We start from the raw sequence: 22003 nt of genomic DNA, 5'->3' as shown, positions 1-22003 counted from the left end.
CCTCTTCCCCTTACCCTCCAACCCTTCACCTCTTCCCCTTACCCTCCAACCCTTCCTACCTCTTACCCTTACCCTCCAACCCTTCCCCTCCTCCCCTTACCCTCCAACCCTTCCCCTCCTCCCCTTCCCCTCCAACCCTTCCTACCTCTTACCCTTACCCTCCAACCCTTCACCTCCTCCCCTTACCCTCCAACCCTTCACCTCTTCCCCTTACCCTCCAACCCTTCCTACCTCTTACCCTTACCCTCCAACTTTCCCACTACACTGTTTATACCTATCCAGACCGTTCAGATCCACCACTACACTGTTTATACCTATCCAGACCCTTCAGATCCACCACTACACTGTTTATACCTATCCAGACCCTTCAGATACACCACTACACTGTTTATACCTATCCAGACCCTTCAGATCCACTACTACACTGTTTATACCTATCCAGACCCTTCAGATCTACTACTACACTGTTTATACCTATCCAGACCCTTCAGATACACCACTACACTGTTTATACCTATCCAGACCCTTCAGATCTACTACTACACTGTTTATACCTATCCAGACCCTTCAGATACACCACTACACTGTTTATACCTATCCAGACCCTTCAGATACACCACTACACTGTTTATACCTATCCAGACCCTTCAGATCCACCACTACACTGTTTATACCTATCCAGACCCTTCAGATCCACCACTACACTGTTTATACCTTTCCAGACCCTTCAGATCCACCACTACACTGTTTACACCTATCCAGACCCTTCAGATCCACCACTACACTGTTTATACCTATCCAGACCCTTCAGATCCACCACTACACTGTTTATACCTATCCAGACCCTTCAGATACACCACTACACTGTTTATACCTATCCAGACCCTTCAGATCCACCACTACACTGTTTACACCTATCCAGACCCTTCAGATCTACTACTACACTGTTTATACCTATCCAGACCCTTCAGACACACTACTACACTGTTTATACCTATCCAGACCCTTCAGATCAACCACTACACTGTTTACACCTATCCAGACCCTTCAGATACACCACTACACTGTTTATACCTATCCAGACCCTTCAGATACACTACTACACTGTTTATACCTATCCAGACCCTTCAGATCCACCACTACACTGTTTATACCTATTCAGACCCTTCAGATCTACTACTACACTGTTTATACCTATCCAGACCCTTCAGATCTACTACTACACTGTTTATACCTATCCAGACCCTTCAGATCCACCACTACACTGTTTACACCTATCCAGACCCTTCAGATACACCACTACACTGTTTATACCTATCCAGACCCTTCAGATCCACTACTACACTGTTTATACCTATCCAGCTTATTCTATTCCTATGTCTTCCTAGGACAGATGGTTTACATTTACATTTACATTTTTTGTTATTTAGCAGACGCTCTTATCCAGAGTGACTTACAGTAATGAATGCATATATTTCATTTCATGCATTAGACAGATGGTTTAGGGTTAGACAGGTGGTTTAGGGTTAGACAGGTGGTTTAGGGTTAGACAGATGGTTTAGGGTTAGACAGGTGGTTTAGGGTTAGACAGGTGGTTTAGGGTTAGACAGGTGGTTTTGGGTTAGACAGGTGGTTTAGGGTTAGACAGGTGGTTTAGGGTTAGACAGGTGGTTTAGGGTTAGACAGGTGGTTTAGGGTTAGACAGGTGGTTTAGGGTTAGACAGGTGGTTTAGGGTTAGACAGGTGGTTTAGGGTTAGACAGGTGGTTTAGGGTTAGACAGATGGTTTAGGGTTAGACAGGTGGTTTTGGGTTAGACAGGTGGTTTAGGGTTAGACAGGTGGTTTAGGGTTAGACAGGTGGTTTATGGTTAGACAGGTGGTTTAGGGTTAGACAGATGGTTTAGGGTTAGACAGGTGGTTTAGGGTTAGACAGGTGGTTTAGGGTTAGACAGGTGGTTTAGGGTTAGACAGGTGGTTTAGGGTTAGACAGGTGGTTTAGGGTTAGACAGGTGGTTTAGGGTTAGACAGGTGGTTTAGGGTTAGACAGGTGGTTTAGGGTTAGACAGGTGGTTTAGGGTTAGACAGATGGTTTAGGGTTAGACAGGTGGTTTTGGGTTAGACAGGTTGGTTTAGGGTTAGACAGATGGTTTAGGGTTAGACAGGTGGTTTAGGGTTAGACAGGTGGTTTAGGGTTAGACAGGTGGTTTAGGGTTAGACAGGTGGTTTAGGGTTAGACAGATGGTTTAGGGTTAGACAGGTGGTTTAGGGTTAGACAGATGGTTTAGGGTTAGACAGGTGGTTTTGGGTTAGACAGGTGGTTTAGGGTTAGACAGGTGGTTTAGGGTTAGACAGGTGGTTTAGGGTTAGACAGGTGGTTTAGGGTTAGACAGGTGGTTTAGGGTTAGACAGATGGTTTAGGGTTAGACAGATGGTTTAGGGTTAGACAGGTGGTTTTGGGTTAGACAGGTGGTTTAGGGTTAGACAGGTGGTTTAGGGTTAGACAGATGGTTTAGGGTTAGACAGGTGGTTTAGGGTTAGACAGGTGGTTTTGGGTTAGACAGGTGGTTTAGGGTTAGACAGGTGGTTTAGGGTTAGACAGATGGTTTAGGGTTAGACAGATGGTTTAGGGTTAGACAGGTGGTTTTGGGTTAGACAGGTGGTTTAGGGTTAGACAGATGGTTTAGGGTTAGACAGATGGTTTAGGGTTAGACAGGTGGTTTTGGGTTAGACAGGTGGTTTAGGGTTAGACAGATGGTTTAGGGTTAGACAGATGGTTTAGGGTTAGACAGGTGGTTTAGGGTTAGACAGGTTGGTTTACCTGAGAACAGGTGAAGGAGATCTTGGCTGTGTGGTTTCTAGCTCCGATGGTTGATGGTCTGAAACGAACAGGAACCTGGGTGGATGAGTGTGGTGCTATGATGAGCTGGAAAGATAGACAGGTAGACATAGACAGGAACACACACACACACACACACACACACACACACACACACACACACACACACACACACACACACACACACACACACACACACACACACACATACACACACACACAGTTTAGACAGCAAATAAACAAGTCCATATTTTATAGTGTATGTTCTACTCTAATTACAACTGATCTCATAACTGGCACTATACATCCTTTATATAAGGTGTAGTGTACCTGAAAAACTACTGAACATTGGTTGCTAATAATAGGAAGACACTATTCAGGAAGCAATCAGTCTTCATCTACAGAATGTTCTTCATTAGCCATTATGCTGCTAGGCAACCAAACACAAGCCTGAGAGACAAACAGATCATTTCTCCTAAAAAGTGAGAAGCAGCAGAGAGAGAGCAAGAGAGAGAGCGAGAGAGCGAGAGAGAGAGAGAGCGAGAGAGAGCGAGAGAGAGAGAGAGAGAGAGAGAGAGAGAGAGAGAGAGAGAGAGAGAGAGAGAGAGACGAGAGAGGATGCTCAGAGCAGCTGTACTCTGTCACCCCTATGACGTCACCACTTAGAGAACTAGCCACTCAGAAGTGTAGACATCATTTACACAATATTGGAGGCTACGACCGCCTTGATGGTGGAAATGGATAAACTATGAATTACTCTTTAAAAAAAAATATATATATTAATATATTTTTTACGGAATAGAAAGGGACACACATGATGTGTGTGTGTGTATATGTGTGTACTAACTGGTCTGCTGGTGTCCAGCTCCAGGGTGAAGTTGCGAGGGTTGCTGTTGACCGTGCCCAGCTCCAGTGTCTCGTCTGTGGGGTTGACCAGTGGGATGTACAGCCTGGTCCACCTGAGAAAACAAATAGTTTAGGTGGGGTTATGTCTGTGTGTGTGTGTGTGTGTGTGTGTGTGTGTGTGTGTGTGTGTGTGTGTGTGTGTGTGTGTGTGTGTGTGTGTGTGTGTGTGTGTGTGTGTGTGTGTGTACATACTTCCCCAGTTCACAGCTGCTCTGTGGTAAGGTGGTGAGGACAGGAGGTTGGGCCAGCAGGTCCAGCTGGTACCAGAACTCTCCCACCAGCTCCGACTGGAAGACCACACTAACAGAGAACACCATCATACACAATCACACACACTCCTTTTATTTGTGTGTGTTTGATAAAAGCTATTATAAGAATATTTTGAAGATAAATACACAACGCAGAGGATGAGAGGACGAGCGTACTAAAAACTAAATAGAGTACTAATGGTCAATAGGGAATTGTCAATGTAAATAGGAGTTGGTTTTCAGTTCAACAGCTCTGTGGAATGTCAGTCCTGAACTCAGAGCTACGTGTGCTACGTTCTGTATATTGAGTCTGGAGCAGGATACTTGTTATTTGGCCATTCCAGTTGTACTGCAAGGACTTCTGATTGGTCAACCCCAAGCTAGGGTGGGGGGGTTATACGTGGCATCCTGTTTCTTTGTTCTGTGGAGAAAAGCTGAGGACAGGGGAGACTGAACATCTACCTCCCAGCATAACATCTATGATTTGTCCTTCTCAAATAAATCGATTTTTCTCCTCCTGATTTGCTTTGGGGTTTTGTGTCATTGAAGAAAAACATCAACTGCTACCACTACTATGTTCTATTTGTTGCCATTAGTAACAATCAACAAATCCCTCAGAGGATCAATAAAGTGTATTATTTATTTACATCCAATCGTTCATTTGACCTGATTCCCAATGACACAGTGTCCAGTACAATAAGGTTGAGATAACATGACAGAGATCAATGCCCATATTCACAAAATATACTGCTCAAAAAAATAAAGGGAACACTTAAACAACACATCCTAGATCTGAATGAAAGAAATAATCTTATTAAATACTTTTTTCTTTACATAGTTGAATGTGCTGACAACAAAATCACACAAAAATAATCAATGGAAATCCAATTTATCAACCCATGGAGGTCTGGATTTGGAGTCACACTCAAAATTAAAGTGGAAAACCACACTACAGGCTGATCCAACTTTGATGTAATGTCCTTAAAACAAGTCAAAATGAGACTCAGTAGTGTGTGTGGCCTCCACGTGCCTGTATGACCTCCCTACAACGCCTGGGCATGCTCCTGATGAGGTGGCGGATGGTCTCCTGAGGGATCTCCTCCCAGACCTGGACTAAAGCATCCGCCAACTCCTGGACAGTCTGTGGTGCAACGTGGCGTTGGTGGATGGAGCGAGACATGATATCCCAGATGTGCTCAATTGGATTCAGGTCTGGGGAACGGGCGGGCCAGTCCATAGCATCAATACCTTCCTCTTGCAGGAACTGCTGACACACTCCAGCCACATGAGGTCTAGCATTGTCTTGCATTAGGAGGAACCCAGGGCCAACCGCACCAGCATATGGTTTCACAAGGGGTCTGAGGATCTCATCTCGGTACCTAATGGCAGTCAGGCTACCTCTGGCGAGCACATGGAGGGCTGTGCGGCCCCCCAAAGAAATGCCACCCCACACCATGACTGACCCACCGCCAAACCGGTCATGCTGGAGGATGTTGCAGGCAGCAGAACGTTCTCCACGGCGTCTCCAGACTCTGTCACGTCTGTCACGTGCTCAGTGTGAACCGGCTTTCATCTGTGAAGAGCACAGGGTGCCAGTGGCGAATTTGCCAATCTTGGTGTTCTCTGGCAAATGCCAAACGTCCTGCACGGTGTTGGGCTGTAAGCACAACCCCCACCTGTGGACGTCGGGCCCTCATACCACCCTCATGGAGTCTGTTTCTGACCGTTTGAGCAGACACATGCACATTTGTGGCCTTCCCTGTAGCTCAGTTGGTAGAGCATGGTGTGTGCAACGCCAGGGTTGTGGGTTCGTTTCCCACGGGGGGCCAGCACAAAAAAAAAAAAAAAAAGAAATGTATGCATTCACTACTGTAAGTCGCTCTGGATAAGAGCGTCTGCTAAATGACTAAAATGTAAATGTAAAAAATTTTGCAGGGCTCTGGCAGTGCTTCTCCTGCTCCTCCTTGCACAAAGGCGGAGGTAGCGGTCCTGCTGCTGGGTTGTTGCCCTCCTTCGGCCTCCTCCACGTCTCCTGATGTACTGGCCTGTCTCCTGGTAGCGCCTCCATGCTCTGGACACTACGCTGACAGACACAGCAAACCTTCTTGCCACAGCTCGCATTGATGTGCCATCCTGGATGAGCTGCACTACCTGAGCCACTTGTGTGGGTTGTAGACTCCGTCTCATGCTACCACTAGAGTGAAAGCACCGCCAGCATTCAAAAGTGACCAAAACATCAGCCAGGAAGCATAGGAACTGAGAAGTGGTCTGTGGTCACCACCTGCAGAACAACTCCTTTATTGGGGGTGTCTTGCTAATTGCCTATAATTTCCACCTGTTGTCTATTCCATTTGCACAACAGCATGTGAAATGTATTGTCAATCAGTGTTGCTTCCTAAGTGGACAGTTTGATTTCACAGAAGTGTGATTGACTTGGAGTTACATTGTGTTGTTTAAGTGTTCCCTTTATTTTTTTGAGCAGTGTATATGAGAGTAGGAGAGCTGATCTAGGATCTGGTTAGCCTTTTAGATCATAATGAATACTAGAGAGGACCAGATCCTAGTGCTGATCTGGGATCAGGTTAGCCTTTTAGATCATAATGAATACTAGAGAGGACCAGATCCTAGTGCTGATCTGGGATCAGGTTAGCCTTTTAGATCATAATGAATACTAGAGAGGACCAGATCCTAGTGCTGATCTGGGATCAGGTTAGCCTTTTAGATCATAATGAATACTAGAGAGGACCAGATCCTAGTGCTGATCTGGGATCAGGTTAGCCTTTTAGATCATAATGAATACTAGAGAGGACCAGATCCTAGTGCTGATCTGGGATCAGGTTAGCCTTTTAGATCATAATGAATACTAGAGAGGACCAGATCCTAGTGCTGATCTGGGATCAGGTTAGCCTTTTAGATCATAATGAATACTAGAGAGGACCAGATCCTAGTGCTGATCTGGGATCAGGTTAGCCTTTTAGATCATAGTGAATACTAGAGAGGACCAGATCCTAGATCAGCTCTCCTACTCTCAGATGCTTAGTGAATACAGGCCCTGAAGTCTTTCCAGTACAGTCAAGGTGTCTGTCTCTTACCTGTCTGTCTCTTCCCTGTCTGTCTCTTCCCTATCTGTCTCTTCCCTGTTATAACAGGAGAGAAGGTGTCTGTCTCTTACCTGTCTGTCTCTTCCCTACTATAACAGGAGAGAAGGTGTCTGTGTCTTACCTGTCTGTCTCTTCCCTGTTATAACAGGAGAGAATGTGTCTGTCTGTCTCTTACCTGTCTGTCTCTTCCCTACTATAACAGGAGAGAAGGTGTCTGTGTCTTACCTGTCTGTTCTCTTCCCTACTATAACAGGAGAGAATGTGTCTGTCTGTCTCTTACCTGTCTGTCTCTTCCCTACTATAACAGGAGAGAAGGTGTCTGTCTCTTACCTGTCTGTCTCTTCCCTGTTATAACAGGAGAGAATGTGTCTGTCTCTTACCTGTCTGTCTCTTCCCTACTATAACAGGAGAGAATGTGTCTGTCTCTTACCTGTCTGTCTCTTCCCTACTATAACAGGAGAGAAGGTGTCTGTCTCTTACCTGTCTGTTCTCTTCCCTACTATAACAGGAGAGAATGTGTCTGTCTGTCTCTTACCTGTCTGTCTCTTCCCTACTATAACAGGAGAGAATGTGTCTGTCTGTCTCTTACCTGTCTGTCTCTTCCCTGTTATAACAGGAGAGAATGGTGTCTGTCTCTTACCTGTCTGTTCTCTTCCCTCACTATAACAGGAGAGAATGGTGTCTGTCTCTTACCTGTCTGTTCTCTTCCCTGTACTATAACAGGAGAGAATGTGTCTGTCTCTTACCTGTCTGTTCTCTTCCCTACTATAACAGGAGAGAATGTGTCTGTCTGTCTCTTACCTGTCTGTCTCTTCCCTGTTATAACAGGAGAGAATGTGTCTGTCTCTTACCTGTCTGTCTCTTCCCTACTATAACAGGAGAGAAGGTGTCTGTCTCTTACCTGTCTGTTCTCTTCCCTACTATAACAGGAGAGAATGTGTCTGTCTGTCTCTTACCTGTCTGTCTCTTCCCTGTTATAACAGGAGAGAATGTGTCTGTCTCTTACCTGTCTGTCTCTTCCCTACTATAACAGGAGAGAATGTGTCTGTCTCTTACCTGTCTGTCTCTTACCTGTTATAACAGGAGAGAATGTGTCTGTCTCTTACCTGTCTGTTCTCTTCCCTACTATAACAGGAGAGAAGGTGTCTGTCTCTTACCTGTCTGTCTCTTCCCTGTTATAACAGGAGAGAAGGTGTCTGTCTCTTACCTGTCTGTTCTCTTCCCTACTATAACAGGAGAGAATGTGTCTGTCTGTCTCTTACCTGTCTGTCTCTTCCCTACTATAACAGGAGAGAATGTGTCTGTCTGTCTCTTACCTGTCTGTCTCTTCCCTACTATAACAGGAGAGAATGTGTCTGTCTGTCTCTTACCTGTCTGTCTCTTACCTGTCTGTTCTCTTCCCTACTATAACAGGAGAGAAGGTGTCTGTCTCTTACCTGTCTGTTCTCTTCCCTACTATAACAGGAGAGAAGGTGTCTGTCTCTTACCTGTCTGTTCTCTTCCCCTACTATAACAGGAGAGAAGGTGTCTGTCTCTTACCTGGTCTGTTCTCTTCCCCTACTATAACAGGAGAGAAGGTGACTGTGTAGTTGAGACGGCTCTGGGGAGGGACACACACCCGGGTGTCTCCACTCAGGTCCTCTCCCTCCAGACACACCCACAGCTCAAGCGGCTCCACCTCCAGGTTACTAAGGGGGATCTCCACGGAAACAGAGCTCTGAGAATAACAAAGCTATAAAACTCTAGTCTAGACAGACAGCGTTTTTTCCCCACTAAAACGTTCATCACAATGATTAGGTCAACGCATTACTCATTCCTTTATATCACTTCTCTACGGCAACCAGTTGGATGTGCATATTTGATCTTTTTCATTGGTGCAGATGAAGACACAGTGACGTTGTAGAGGATGGTGTAAAGTGGGCCTCACCTGAACAGCACAGTGCACAGCCAGCACCTTCAGGGGAGGAGCAGTTTCAAATATGACCTCTATAGAGAACCACACCTCATATTGCCTGGACTGATTCCCTGTTCCTGTCTCACTCTCCACGGCTAGGAACGACACGGACCCTGAGAGACAATACAGGAGAGGAAAATATAGACTGTTGTCCTCCTTGACATTCACATTATCACTGCAGTGTGTGTAGTGACCTCACAAACAAAGAGAAAGAGAGAGAGAGCGAGAGAGAGACAGAGAGTGAGCGAGAGAGACAGAGAGAGAAAGAGAGAGGGAGAGAGAGACAGAGAGAAAGAGAGAGAGAGATAGAGGGAGAGAGAGGTAGAGAGACAGAGAGAGACAGAGAGAGGGAGAGAGAGAGAGACTGAGAGAGAGAGAGAGGGAGAGAGAGGGAGACAGAGAGAGGGAGACAGAGAGAGGGAGACAGAGAGAGAGAGGGAGAGAGAGCAAGAGAGAGGGAGAGAGAGAGACAGAGAGAGGGAGACAGAGAGAGAGAGACAGAGAGAGAGAGGGAGAGAGGGAGAGAGAGCAAGAGAGAGGGAGAGAGAGCAAGAGAGAGGGAGATAGAGCAAGAGAGAGTGAGAGAGAGAGAGAGAGCGAGAGAAAGAAGTACCTGTATGTTTCCCTCGTTTCCATGGTGACACAGACACGGTGTAGGGGACGGTGTGACCTGGTTTGATGTCCAAGGTGGGCGGTCCACTGACGATGGAGAGGTCTGATACCACCTACAACCAGCAGCACAAAGACAATCAGCAACTGTATGTGTAGTAGTAGTATAGTAATAGTGTATCTATCTACCTGACAGGTGAGGGGGTGCTGGCTGTAGTTGGGGACCTGCAGGGTGCTGTGTGTGACCTGTCTGACAGAGCAGTGTAGCACCACGTGGTCCAGGGGTAGGGCGCGCTCCCCCACCCCTCTCAGGGTGAAGCTGTGCTCTGTCCAATCTGTGTCATTCAGCAAGGACAGCCTGCCCTAAAACACACACACACACACACACACACACACACACACACACACACACACACACACACACACACACACACACACACACACACACACACACACACACACACACACACACACAAAGTAAAGACAGATTCACAAAGATGCCCCAAAGGCACAGACCCACCCACGAGGACAGACAGAAACACCTACATATGTAGACTGTCACAGACACACCCACGAGGATAGACAGAAACACCTACATATGTAGACTGTCACAGACCCACCCACGGGGATAGACAGAAACACCTACATATGTAGACTGTCACAGACCCACCCACGAGGACAGACAGAAACACCTACATATGTAGACTGTCACAGACCCACCCACGAGGATAGACAGAAACACCTACATATGTAGACTGTCACAGACTCACCCACGGGGATAGACAGAAACACCTACATATGTAGACTGTCACAGACCCACCCACGAGGATAGACAGAAACACCTACATATGTAGACTGTCACAGACCCACCCACGAGGATAGACAGAAACACCTACATATGTAGACTGTCACAGACCCACCCACGAGGATAGACAGAAACACCTACATATGTAGACTGTCACAGACCCACCCACGAGGATAGACAGAAACACCTACATATGTAGACTGTCACAGACCCACCCACGGGGATAGACAGAAACACCTACATATGTAGACTGTCACAGACCCACCCACGAGGATAGACAGAAACACCTACATATGTAGACTGTCACAGACCCACCCACGAGGATAGACAGAAACACCTACATATGTAGACTGTCACAGACCCACCCACGAGGATAGACAGAAACACCTACATATGTAGACTGTCACAGACCCACCCACGAGGACAGACAGAAACACCTACATATGTAGACTGTCACAGACCCACCCACGGGGATAGACAGAAACACCTACATATGTAGACTGTCACAGACCCACCCACGGGGACAGACAGAAACACCTACATATGTAGACTGTCACAGACCCACCCACGGGGACAGACAGAAACACCTACATATGTAGACTGTCACAGACCCACCCACGGGGATAGACAGAAACACCTACATATGTAGACTGTCACAGACCCACCCACGGGGATAGACAGAAACACCTACATATGTAGACTGTCACAGACCCACCCACGGGGATAGACAGAAACACCTACATATGTAGACTGTCACAGACCCACCCACGGGGATAGACAGAAACACCTACATATGTAGACTGTCACAGACCCACCCACGGGGATAGACAGAAACACCTACATATGTAGACTGTCACAGACCCACCCACGAGGATAGACAGAAACACCTACATATGTAGACTGTCACAGACCCACCCACGAGGATAGACAGAAACACCTACATATGTAGACTGTCACAGACCCACCCACGAGGATAGACAGAAACACCTACATATGTAGACTGTCACAGACCCACCCACGAGGATAGACAGAAACACCTACATATGTAGACTGTCACAGACCCACCCACGAGGATAGACAGAAACACCTACATATGTAGACTGTCACAGACCCACCCACGAGGATAGACAGAAACACCTACATATGTAGACTGTCACAGACCCACCCACGGGGATAGACAGAAACACCTACATATGTAGACTGTCACAGACCCACCCACGAGGATAGACAGAAACACCTACATATGTAGACTGTCACAGACCCACCCACGAGGACAGACAGAAACACCTACATATGTAGACTGTCACAGACCCACCCACGGGGACAGACAGAAACACCTACATATGTAGACTGTCACAGACCCACCCACGGGGATAGACAGAAACACCTACATATGTAGACTGTCACAGACCCACCCACGGGGATAGACAGAAACACCTACATATGTAGACTGTCACAGACCCACCCACGGGGATAGACAGAAACACCTACATATGTAGACTGTCACAGACCCACCCACGGGGATAGACAGAAACACCTACATATGTAGACTGTCACAGACCCACCCACGAGGATAGACAGAAACACCTACATATGTAGACTGTCACAGACCCACCCACGGGGATAGACAGAAACACCTACATATGTAGACTGTCACAGACCCACCCACGAGGACAGACAGAAACACCTACATATGTAGACTGTCACAGACCCACCCACGAGGACAGACAGAAACACCTACATATGTAGACTGTCACAGACCCACCCACGAGGACAGACAGAAACACCTACATATGTAGACTGTCACAGACCCACCCACGAGGACAGACAGAAACACCTACATATGTAGACTGTCACAGACCCACCCACGAGGATAGACAGAAACACCTACATATGTAGACTGTCACAGACCCACCCACGAGGATAGACAGAAACACCTACATATGTAGACTGTCACAGACCCACCCACGAGGATAGACAGAAACACCTACATATGTAGACTGTCACAGACCCACCCACGAGGATAGACAGAAACACCTACATATGTAGACTGTCACAGACCCACCCACGAGGATAGACAGAAACACCTACATATGTAGACTGTCACAGACCCACCCACGGGGATAGACAGAAACACCTACATATGTAGACTGTCACAGACCCACCCACGAGGATAGACAGAAACACCTACATATGTAGACTGTCACAGACCCACCCACGAGGACAGACAGAAACACCTACATATGTAGACTGTCACAGACCCACCCACGGGGATAGACAGAAACACCTACATATGTAGACTGTCACAGACCCACCCACGGGGATAGACAGAAACACCTACATATGTAGACTGTCACAGACCCACCCACGGGGATAGACAGAAACACCTACATATGTAGACTGTCACAGACCCACCCACGGGGATAGACAGAAACACCTACATATGTAGACTGTCACAGACCCACCCACGGGGATAGACAGAAACACCTACATATGTAGACTGTCACAGACCCACCCACGAGGATAGACAGAAACACCTACATATGTAGACTGTCACAGACCCACCCACGGGGATAGACAGAAACACCTACATATGTAGACTGTCACAGACCCACCCACGAGGACAGACAGAAACACCTACATATGTAGACTGTCACAGACCCACCCACGAGGATAGACAGAAACACCTACATATGTAGACTGTCACAGACCCACCCACGAGGATAGACAGAAACACCTACATATGTAGACTGTCACAGACCCACCCACGAGGATAGACAGAAACACCTACATATGTAGACTGTCACAGACCCACCCACGGGGATAGACAGAAACACCTACATATGTAGACTGTCACAGACCCACCCACGAGGATAGACAGAAACACCTACATATGTAGACTGTCACAGACCCACCCACGAGGACAGACAGAAACACCTACATATGTAGACTGTCACAGACCCATCAAATAAGGTCCTATTTCTTTTGACTGTTTCCAGGGGTTCAGAAACAAAGAGAGACTGCTTTATAATGGGCTTATCAGGCCTTCCAGACAGATAGAGAAAGAGAGAAAGAGAGAGAGACAGAGAGGTGGGGGGAAAGAGAGAGATAGATAGAGAGGGGAGAGGGAAAGAGAGAGTGAGAGGCAGAGAGAGAGCGAGGGGGGGAGGGAGAGAGAGAGAGAGAGAGAGGGGGAGAGGGAGAGAGAGAGGGTGAGAGACAGAGAGGGGGGTGGGGGAGAGGGAGAAAGAGAGAGATAGAGAGATATAGACAGAGAGAGTGCGTGATAGATAGAGAGAGAGCGATATATATATATATATATATATATATATATATAGTATATAGAGAGAGAGAGAGAGAGAGAGAGAGAGAGAGAGAGAGAGAGAGAGAGAGAGAGATAGAAAGAGATGCTGTGTCATGTATCAATCCAGACTGTGAACAAAACAACTCAACTCTAAAGCTATCAACTGTCCACTCTACCTCAGTTGACCTCAGTTGACGAGATACACAAACTAAGGAACAATAGACACAGATATAGGCTCTCTCCTTCTACAGACAAAAGGTAGAAGTGTAGTATAAATGTCCAATGATTCATCACTCATTACCTGGACTCAACGGGGTTTAAAAAGACAGCTGACAGGAAAGTGATATATCAACCAAGTTGACAGCAAGTGGAGCTGTTAGCATGGTAACATACTGTATATGCCATTGAGCAGACCTTATACCCAGATAAGTGGATCCACTTTTAGTATGTGACTGGAATACCTGTGGGAACTGAACCGAGGACAAATGGATGGAGGTAAAACAGGCCAGGAGGATTCCTGTCTCCTCAGTCGCCTTCATGCAGGGAGGTAGTATTGCTGCTAATCCTGGTAATCCTCTGCCCCACTCTCTCTATATCTCCCTCCCTCTCCCTGTCCCTCTATCTCCCCCACTCTCTCTATATCTCTCTCCCTCTCCCTGTCTCTCTATCTCCCCCACTCTCTCTATATCTCTCTCCCTCTCCCTGTCTCTCTAACTATCTCCCCCACTCTCTCTATATCTCTCTCCCTCTCCCTGTCCCTCTATCTCCCCCACTCTCTATATATCTCTCTCCCTCTCCCTGTCTCTCTAACTATCTCCCCCACTCTCTCTATATCTCTCTCCCTCTCCCTGTCCCTCTATCTCCCCCACTCTCTCTATATCTCTCTCCCTCTCCCTGTTCCTCTATCTCCCCCACTCTCTCTATATCTCTCTCCCTCTCCCTGTCCCTCTATCTCCCCCACTCTCTCTATATCTCTCTCCCTCTAACTATCTCCCCCACTCTCTCTATATCTCTCTCCCTCTAACTATCTCCCCCACTCTCTCTATATCTCTCTCCCTCTAACTATCTCCCCCACTCTCTCTATATCTCTCTCCCTTTCCCTGTCCCTCTAACTATCTCCCCCACTCTCTCTATATCTCTCTCCCTCTCCCTGTCCCTCTAACTATCTCCCCCACTCTCTCTATATCTCTCTCCCTCTCCCTGTCCCTCTAACTATCTCCCCCACTCTCTCTATATCTCTCTCCCTCTAACTATCTCCCCCACTCTCTCTATATCTCTCTCCCTCTCCCTGTCCCTCCAACTATCTCCCCCACTCTCTCTATATCTCTCTCCCTCTCCTTCTCCCTCTAACTATCTCCCCCACTCTTTCTATATCTCTCTCCCTGTCCCTCTAACTATCTCCCCCACTCTCTCTATATCTCTCTCCCTCTCCCTCTCCCTCTAACTATCTCCCCCACTCTCTCTATATCTCTCTCCCTGTCTCTCTAACTATCTCCCCCACTCTCTCTATATCTCTCTCCCTCTCCCTGTTCCTCAAACTATCTCCCCCACTCTCTCTATATCTCTCTCCCTCTCCCTCTCCCTCTAACTATCTCCCCCACTCTCTCTATATCTCTCTCCCTCTAACTATCTCCCCCACTCTCTCTATATCTCTCTCCCTCTAACTATCTCCCCCACTCTCTCTATATCTCTCTCCCTTTCCCTGTCCCTCTAACTATCTCCCCCACTCTCTCTATATTTCTCTCCCTCTCCCTGTCCCTCTATCTCCCCCACTCTCTCTATATCTCTCTCCCTCTCCCTGTCCCTCTAACTATCTCCCCCACTCTCTCTATATCTCTCTCCCTCTCCCTGTTCCTCAAACTATCTCCCCCACTCTCTCTATATCTCTCTCCCTCTCCCTGTCCCTCTAACTATCTCCCCCACTCTCTCTATATCTCCCCCACTCTCTCTATATCTCTCTCCCTCTAACTATCTCCCCCACTCTCTCTATATATCTCTCCCTCTCCCTGTCCCTCTAACTATCTCCCCCACTCTCTCTATATCTCTCTCCCTCTCCTTCTCCCTCTAACTATCTCCCCCACTCTCTCTATATCTCTCTCCCTGTCCCTCTAACTATCTCCCCCACTCTCTCTATATCTCTCTCCCTCTCCCTCTCCCTCTAACTATCTCCCCCACTCTCTCTACATCTCTCTCCCTGTCTCTCTAACTATCTCCCCCACTCTCTCTATATCTCTCTCCCTCTCCCTGTCCCTCTAACTATCTCCCCCTCTCTCTATATCTCTCTCCCTCTCCCTGTTCCTCAAACTATCTCCCCCACTCTCTATATATCTCTCTCCCTCTCCCTGTTCCTCAAACTATCTCCCCCACTCTCTCTATATCTCTCTCCCTCTAACTATCTCCCCCACTCTCTCTATATCTCTCTCTCTCTCCATCTAACTATCTCCCCCACTCTCTCTCTATATCTCTCTCCCTCTCCCTCTAACTATCTCCCCCACTCTGTCTATATCTCTCTCCCTCTCCCTCTAACTATCTCCCCCACTCTCTCTATATCTCTCTCCCTCTCCCTGTCCCTCTATCTCTCCCTCTCTCTCTCTCTCCTTGTCAAAAAGTGAAGGGAGAGGGTAAGGAAGGACAGAGAGAAGAGAGGGAAGCAGGAGGCGGAAGAGGAGGAAGATGAGTAGGCGGAGCAGGAGGAGGGGGATGAGTGTATTACGGTGACGATGCTCTGTGTGGTGGGTCTAAAGGTAAGGGGGTAACAGACCTTCTCCCCGGCCCGTATGTATACCACAGGAAGGCCGTAGAAGCCACAGCCACTAACCAAGCCTCGCAGACGCCAGTCCTGTCTGCTCTCATTGATCTGGAGAGAATAGAGGAAAGATGAGACAAACACACACATGCAGACACACACATCCTATTTTCCCTAACCCTAACCCTAATTCTAACCCTAACTCCTAACCCTAATTCTAACCCTAACCCTAATGCTAATTCTAACCCCAACCCTAACTCCTAACCCTAATGCTAATTCTAACCCTAATGCTAATTCTAACCCTAACCCTAACCCTAATGCTAATTCTAACCCCAACCCTAACTCCTAACCCTAATTCTAACCCTAACTCCTAACCCTAATTCTAACCCTAACTCCTAACCCTAATTCTAACCCTAACCCTAATGCTAATTCTAACCCCAACTGTAAATCCTAACCCGAATTCTAACCCCAACCCTAACTCCTAACCCTAATTCTAACCCTAACCCTAATGCTAATTCTAACCCTAATTCTAACCCTAACCCTAACCCTAATTCTAACCCTAATGTTAATTCTAACACCAACCCTAACTCCTAACCCTAATGCTAATTCTAACCCCAACCCTAACTCCTAACCCTAATGCTAATTCTAAACCTAACCCAAACCCAAACCCAACCCCAAAGCCTAAATTAGCCTTTGTCCTCATGTGGACCTGGGAAATGTCCCCACGAGGGAGAATTTTCCTTGTTTTACTATCCTTGTGGAGACTTCTGGGGATTTACAGTACCCACGAGGATAGTAATACAAGCCCACACACACCCAACACACACACCCAACACACACAACACAACTCTTCAGCCACTCCAGAGCACAAAGCCTGCCACCTCCACCTCTTCCTCCTCCTCCTCCTCCTCTTCTCTCCTTCCCATCTCTCCTCCTCCTCCACCTCCTCCTCCTCCTCTCTCCTTCCCATCTCTCCTCCTCCTCCACCTCGTCCTCCTCCTCCTTCACCTCTTCCTCCTCCTCTCTCCTCCTACTCCTTCCCCTCTCTTCTCTTCGTCCTCCTCCTTCTTCCCCTCTCTTCCCCTCTCTCCTCCTCCACCTACCAGAGGGATGTCCTGAGTGACAGACAGGTGAGCGGGCGTGGTGAACTCTAGCTGGGCGTGGTCTCCCTCTGCGGTAACCACGGCTTCCAGCAGGTGGACTCTGATGTCACGCCACGACTGCAGAACCAGCTGGCACCGGAACCGACCGGCCACGTGGGCATGGAACCTCAGTGGCACCATCACCACCTCAGAGTCTGGACAGAGAGGGGAGGGGGATAGGAGTGTGTGTGTGTGTGTGTGTGTGTGTGTGTGTGTGTTGTGTGTGTGTGTGTGTGTGTGTACCTGTGAGGTTGTCCTGTGTGACCTGTGCGTCCCTGGCCACAGGCAGAGTGATGGTATGAGGCAGGAGGAAGTGTTCCGGTAGAGAAACCTCCACACTGTACTCTACCACCTGGGACTGGACTGGACCATAGACCAGGAGGGACTGGAGGAGAGGAGAGAGACGGTAAGACTGGACTGGACAATGGACCAGGAGGGACTGGACCATGGACCAGGAGGGACTGGAGGAGAGGGGGAGAGGAGAGAGAAGGTAAGACTGGACTGGACCATGGACCAGGAGGGACTGGAGGAGAGGAGAGAGACGGTAAGACTGGACTGGACTAGGGACCAGGAGGGACTGGAGGAGAGGAGAGAGAAGGTAAGACTGGACTGGACCAGGGACCAGGAGGGACTGGAGGAGAGGGGGAGAGGAGAGAGAAGGTAAGACTGGACTGGACCATGGACCAGGAGGGACTGGAGGAGAGGAGAGAGACGGTAAGACTGGACTGGACCAGGAGGGACTGGAGGAGAGGGGGAGAGGAGAGAGAAGGTAAGACTGGACTGGACCAGGGACCAGGAGGGACTGGAGGAGAGGAGAGAGACGGTAAGACTGGACTGGACTGGACCACCCCCTCTCCTCCAGTCCCTCCTGGTCCCTGGTCCAGTCCAGAGACGGTAAGACTGGACTGGACCATGGACCAGGAGGGACTGGAGGAGAGGGGGAGAGGAGAGAAGGTAAGACTGGACTGGACCAGGGACCAGGAGGGACTGGAGGAGAGGAGAGAGACGGTAAGACTGGACTGGACCATGGACCAGGAGGGACTGGAGGAGAGGGGGAGAGGAGAGAAGGTAAGACTGGACTGGACCAGGGACCAGGAGGGACTGGAGGAGAGGGGGAGAGGAGAGAGAAGGTAAGACTGGACTGGACCATGGACCAGGAGGGACTGGAGGAGAGGGGGAGAGGAGAGAGAAGGTAAGACTGGACTGGACTGGACCAGGAGGGACTGGAGGAGAGGAGAAAGACGGTAAGACTGGACTGGACTGGACCAGGAGGGACTGGAGGAGAGGAGAGAGACGGTAAGACTGGACTGGACCATGGACCAGGAGGGACTGGAGGAGAGGGGGAGAGGAGAGAGAAGGTAAGACTGGACTGGACTGGACCAGGAGGGACTGGAGGAGAGGAGAGAGACGGTAAGACTGGAGTGTGTGTGTGTCTACAGTCTACCTGTGAGGAGGTGAGGGCAGCGGCCGCCACCCCGGCCCGGACGGTGCTGCTGTTCAGAGTGTGTGTGAGGCTTCGCCTCTTCTTCTCCACAGGGCTCATCCTCTGCTGCCCCACGGTGGCCAGCGCCCGCTCCCACAGCCCGTTAACCAGGGGGACACACACCACCTCATCCAGGGTGCTGCCCACGCCGCAACGCAGGTTCACCGCAGACCTGGGATCAGCACCATCTAGCAGACACACAGGGCATACGGAAACACACACAGACCTGGGATCAGCACCATCTAGCAGACACACAGGGCATACGGAAACACACACAGACCTGGGATCAGCACCATCTAGCAGACACACAGGGCATACGGAAACACACACAGACCTGGGATCAGCACCATCTAGCAGACACACAGGGCATACGGAAACACACACAGACCTGGGATCAGCACCAGCTAGCAGACACACAGGGCATACGGAAACACACACAGACCTGGGATCAGCACCATCTAGCAGACACACAGGGCATACGGAAACACACACAGACCTGGGATCAGCACCATCTAGCAGACACACAGGGCATACGGAAACACACACAGACCTGGGATCAGCACCATCTAGCAGACACACAGGGCATACGGAAACACACACAGACCTGGGATCAGCACCATCTAGCAGACACACAGGGCATACGGAAACACACACAGACCTGGGATCAGCACCATCTAGCAGACACACAGGGCATACGGAAACACACACAGACCTGGGATCAGCACCAGCTAGCAGACACACAGGGCATACGGAAACACACACAGACCTGGGATCAGCACCAGCTAGCAGACACACAGGGCATACGGAAACACACACAGGCCTGGGATCAGCACCATCTAGCAGACACACAGGGCATACGGAAACACACACAGACCTGGGATCAGCACCATCTAGCAGACACACAGGGCATACGGAAACACACACAGACCTGGGATCAGCACCATCTAGCAGACACACAGGGCATACGGAAACACACACAGGCCTGGGATCAGCACCAGCTAGCAGACACACAGGGCATACGGAAACACACACAGGCCTGGGATCAGCACCACATGGACAGATTTTTCACGTAGTCAGCTCGGGGTTTCGAACCTCCGACCTTTCGGTTACTGGCCCAACGCTCATTAAAGCTAGGCAACCTGCCGCCTCAGTACAGTCATTATGACTCTGCAGATGTGTTCAGTACCAGTACTCACCAGAGGTGGCGCTGCTAACATGGACTACATTAGGACTGGGCTTTGTGGTCAGAGGGGAGGGCAGGGGAAGATCTGCTGTCCCCTCCACTAGATACACCTGCTCACCAACCTACACAGACAAAACACACCTATAATCAACAACACACATTATCCAGGTTACATTTAAACACACACACACACACACACACACACACACACACACACACACACACACACACACACACACACACACACACACACACACACCGGCCCCGTCTACCTGCTGGCTGACTAGCAGGACGGAGCAGTGTCTTTTCCCCAGGTGGAAGGGCAGGAAGTGGAGCTCTATGGTTTGTGTCTGTCCAGCCGCCAGACTCCTGACAGGACTGAAGAACTCAGTCACACCACACTCATCAGCAGGATCACAGTGAAGGTCACTGTCCTCCCACTCACCACAGTCAGTTCCACCATTCAACCTATCTGTAGAGAGACTGATACAGACACAGAGACTATTTGCACATATTTATAACACTGTATATAGACATAATATGACATTTGAAATGTCTTTATTATTTTGGAACTTCTGTGTTTACTGTTCATTTTATTGTTTATTTCACTATTGTTTATTATCTACTTCACTTGCTTTGGCAATGTTAACATATATTTCCCATGCCAATAAAGCCCTTGAATTGAGAGAAAGAGAGAGAGAAAGAGAGAGGGAGAAGAGAGAGAGAGAGAGAGGGAGAAGAGAGGGAGAGAGAGAGGGAGAAGAGAGGGAGAGGGAGAGGGAGAGAGAGAGAGAAGAGATGGAGAGGGAGGGGAGGGAGAGAGAGAGATAGAGAGAGAGAGAGAGAGAGAGAGGGGAGAAGAGAGGGGATTGGTCACACTTTTCTCTCCAATCTGTGTAGGACTGCTGTGTATCACGTTGTTACTCCACAGACATAAGAGTTACAGGGTATAAAGTTAAGACAGGGTATGAAGTTAATACAGGGTATAAAGTTAATACAGGGTATAAAGTTAATACAGGGTATAAAGTTAATACAGGGTATAAAGTTAATACAGGGTATAAAGTTAATACAGGGTATAAAGTTAATACAGGGTATAAAGTTAATACAGGGTATAAAGTTAATACAGGGTATGAAGTTAATACAGGGTATAAAGTTAATACAGGGTATAAAGTTAATACAGGGTATAAAGTTAATACAGGGTATAAAGTTAATACAGGGTATAAAGTTAATACAGGGTATGAAGTTAATACAGGGTATAAAGTTAATACAGGGTATAAAGTTAAGACAGGGTATGAAGTTAATACAGGGTATAAAGTTAATACAGGGTATAAAGTTAATACAGGGTATAAAGTTAATACAGGGTATAAAGTTAAGACAGGGTATAAAGTTAAGACAGGGTATGAAGTTAATACAGGGTATAAAGTTAATACAGGGTATGAAGTTAATACAGGGTATAAAGTTAATACAGGGTATAAAGTTAATACAGGGTATGAAGTTAATACAGGGTATGAAGTTAACACAGGGTATGAAGTTAACACAGGGTATGAAGTTAATACAGGGTATGAAGTTAACACAGGGTATGAAGTTAATACAGGGTATGAAGTTAAGACAGGGTATGAAGTTAAGACAGGGTATGAAGTTAAGACAGGGTATGAAGTTAATACAGGGTATGAAGTTAATACAGGG

The 22003-nt window shown here is 48.1% G+C and overlaps 1 protein-coding gene across 1 annotated transcript in view; it reads right to left on the bottom strand.

Annotated features, from left to right (window-relative positions):
• Positions 1–22003, bottom strand: part of LOC106575918 (cilia- and flagella-associated protein 47) — a 102116-nt gene that overhangs the window by 18576 nt on the left and 61537 nt on the right. The window contains 13 exon segments of the mRNA XM_082962431.1: positions 2819–2923; positions 3684–3795; positions 3935–4067; positions 8631–8779; positions 8927–9158; positions 9659–9770; positions 9844–10017; positions 16525–16620; positions 17613–17806; positions 17895–18036; positions 18844–19538; positions 20331–20439; positions 20590–20800. Of these exon segments, the coding sequence (XP_082818557.1) occupies positions 2819–2923; positions 3684–3795; positions 3935–4067; positions 8631–8779; positions 8927–9158; positions 9659–9770; positions 9844–10017; positions 16525–16620; positions 17613–17806; positions 17895–18036; positions 18844–19538; positions 20331–20439; positions 20590–20800 (2464 nt within the window).

The sequence above is a fragment of the Salmo salar genome, chromosome 16 (assembly GCF_965601325.2).
Source record: "Salmo salar chromosome 16, fSalSal1, whole genome shotgun sequence".
NCBI lineage: Eukaryota > Metazoa > Chordata > Actinopteri > Salmoniformes > Salmonidae > Salmo > Salmo salar.
Note: the sequence above shows the minus strand (reverse complement) of the source record. Positions and strands in the feature narration are given on the sequence as shown.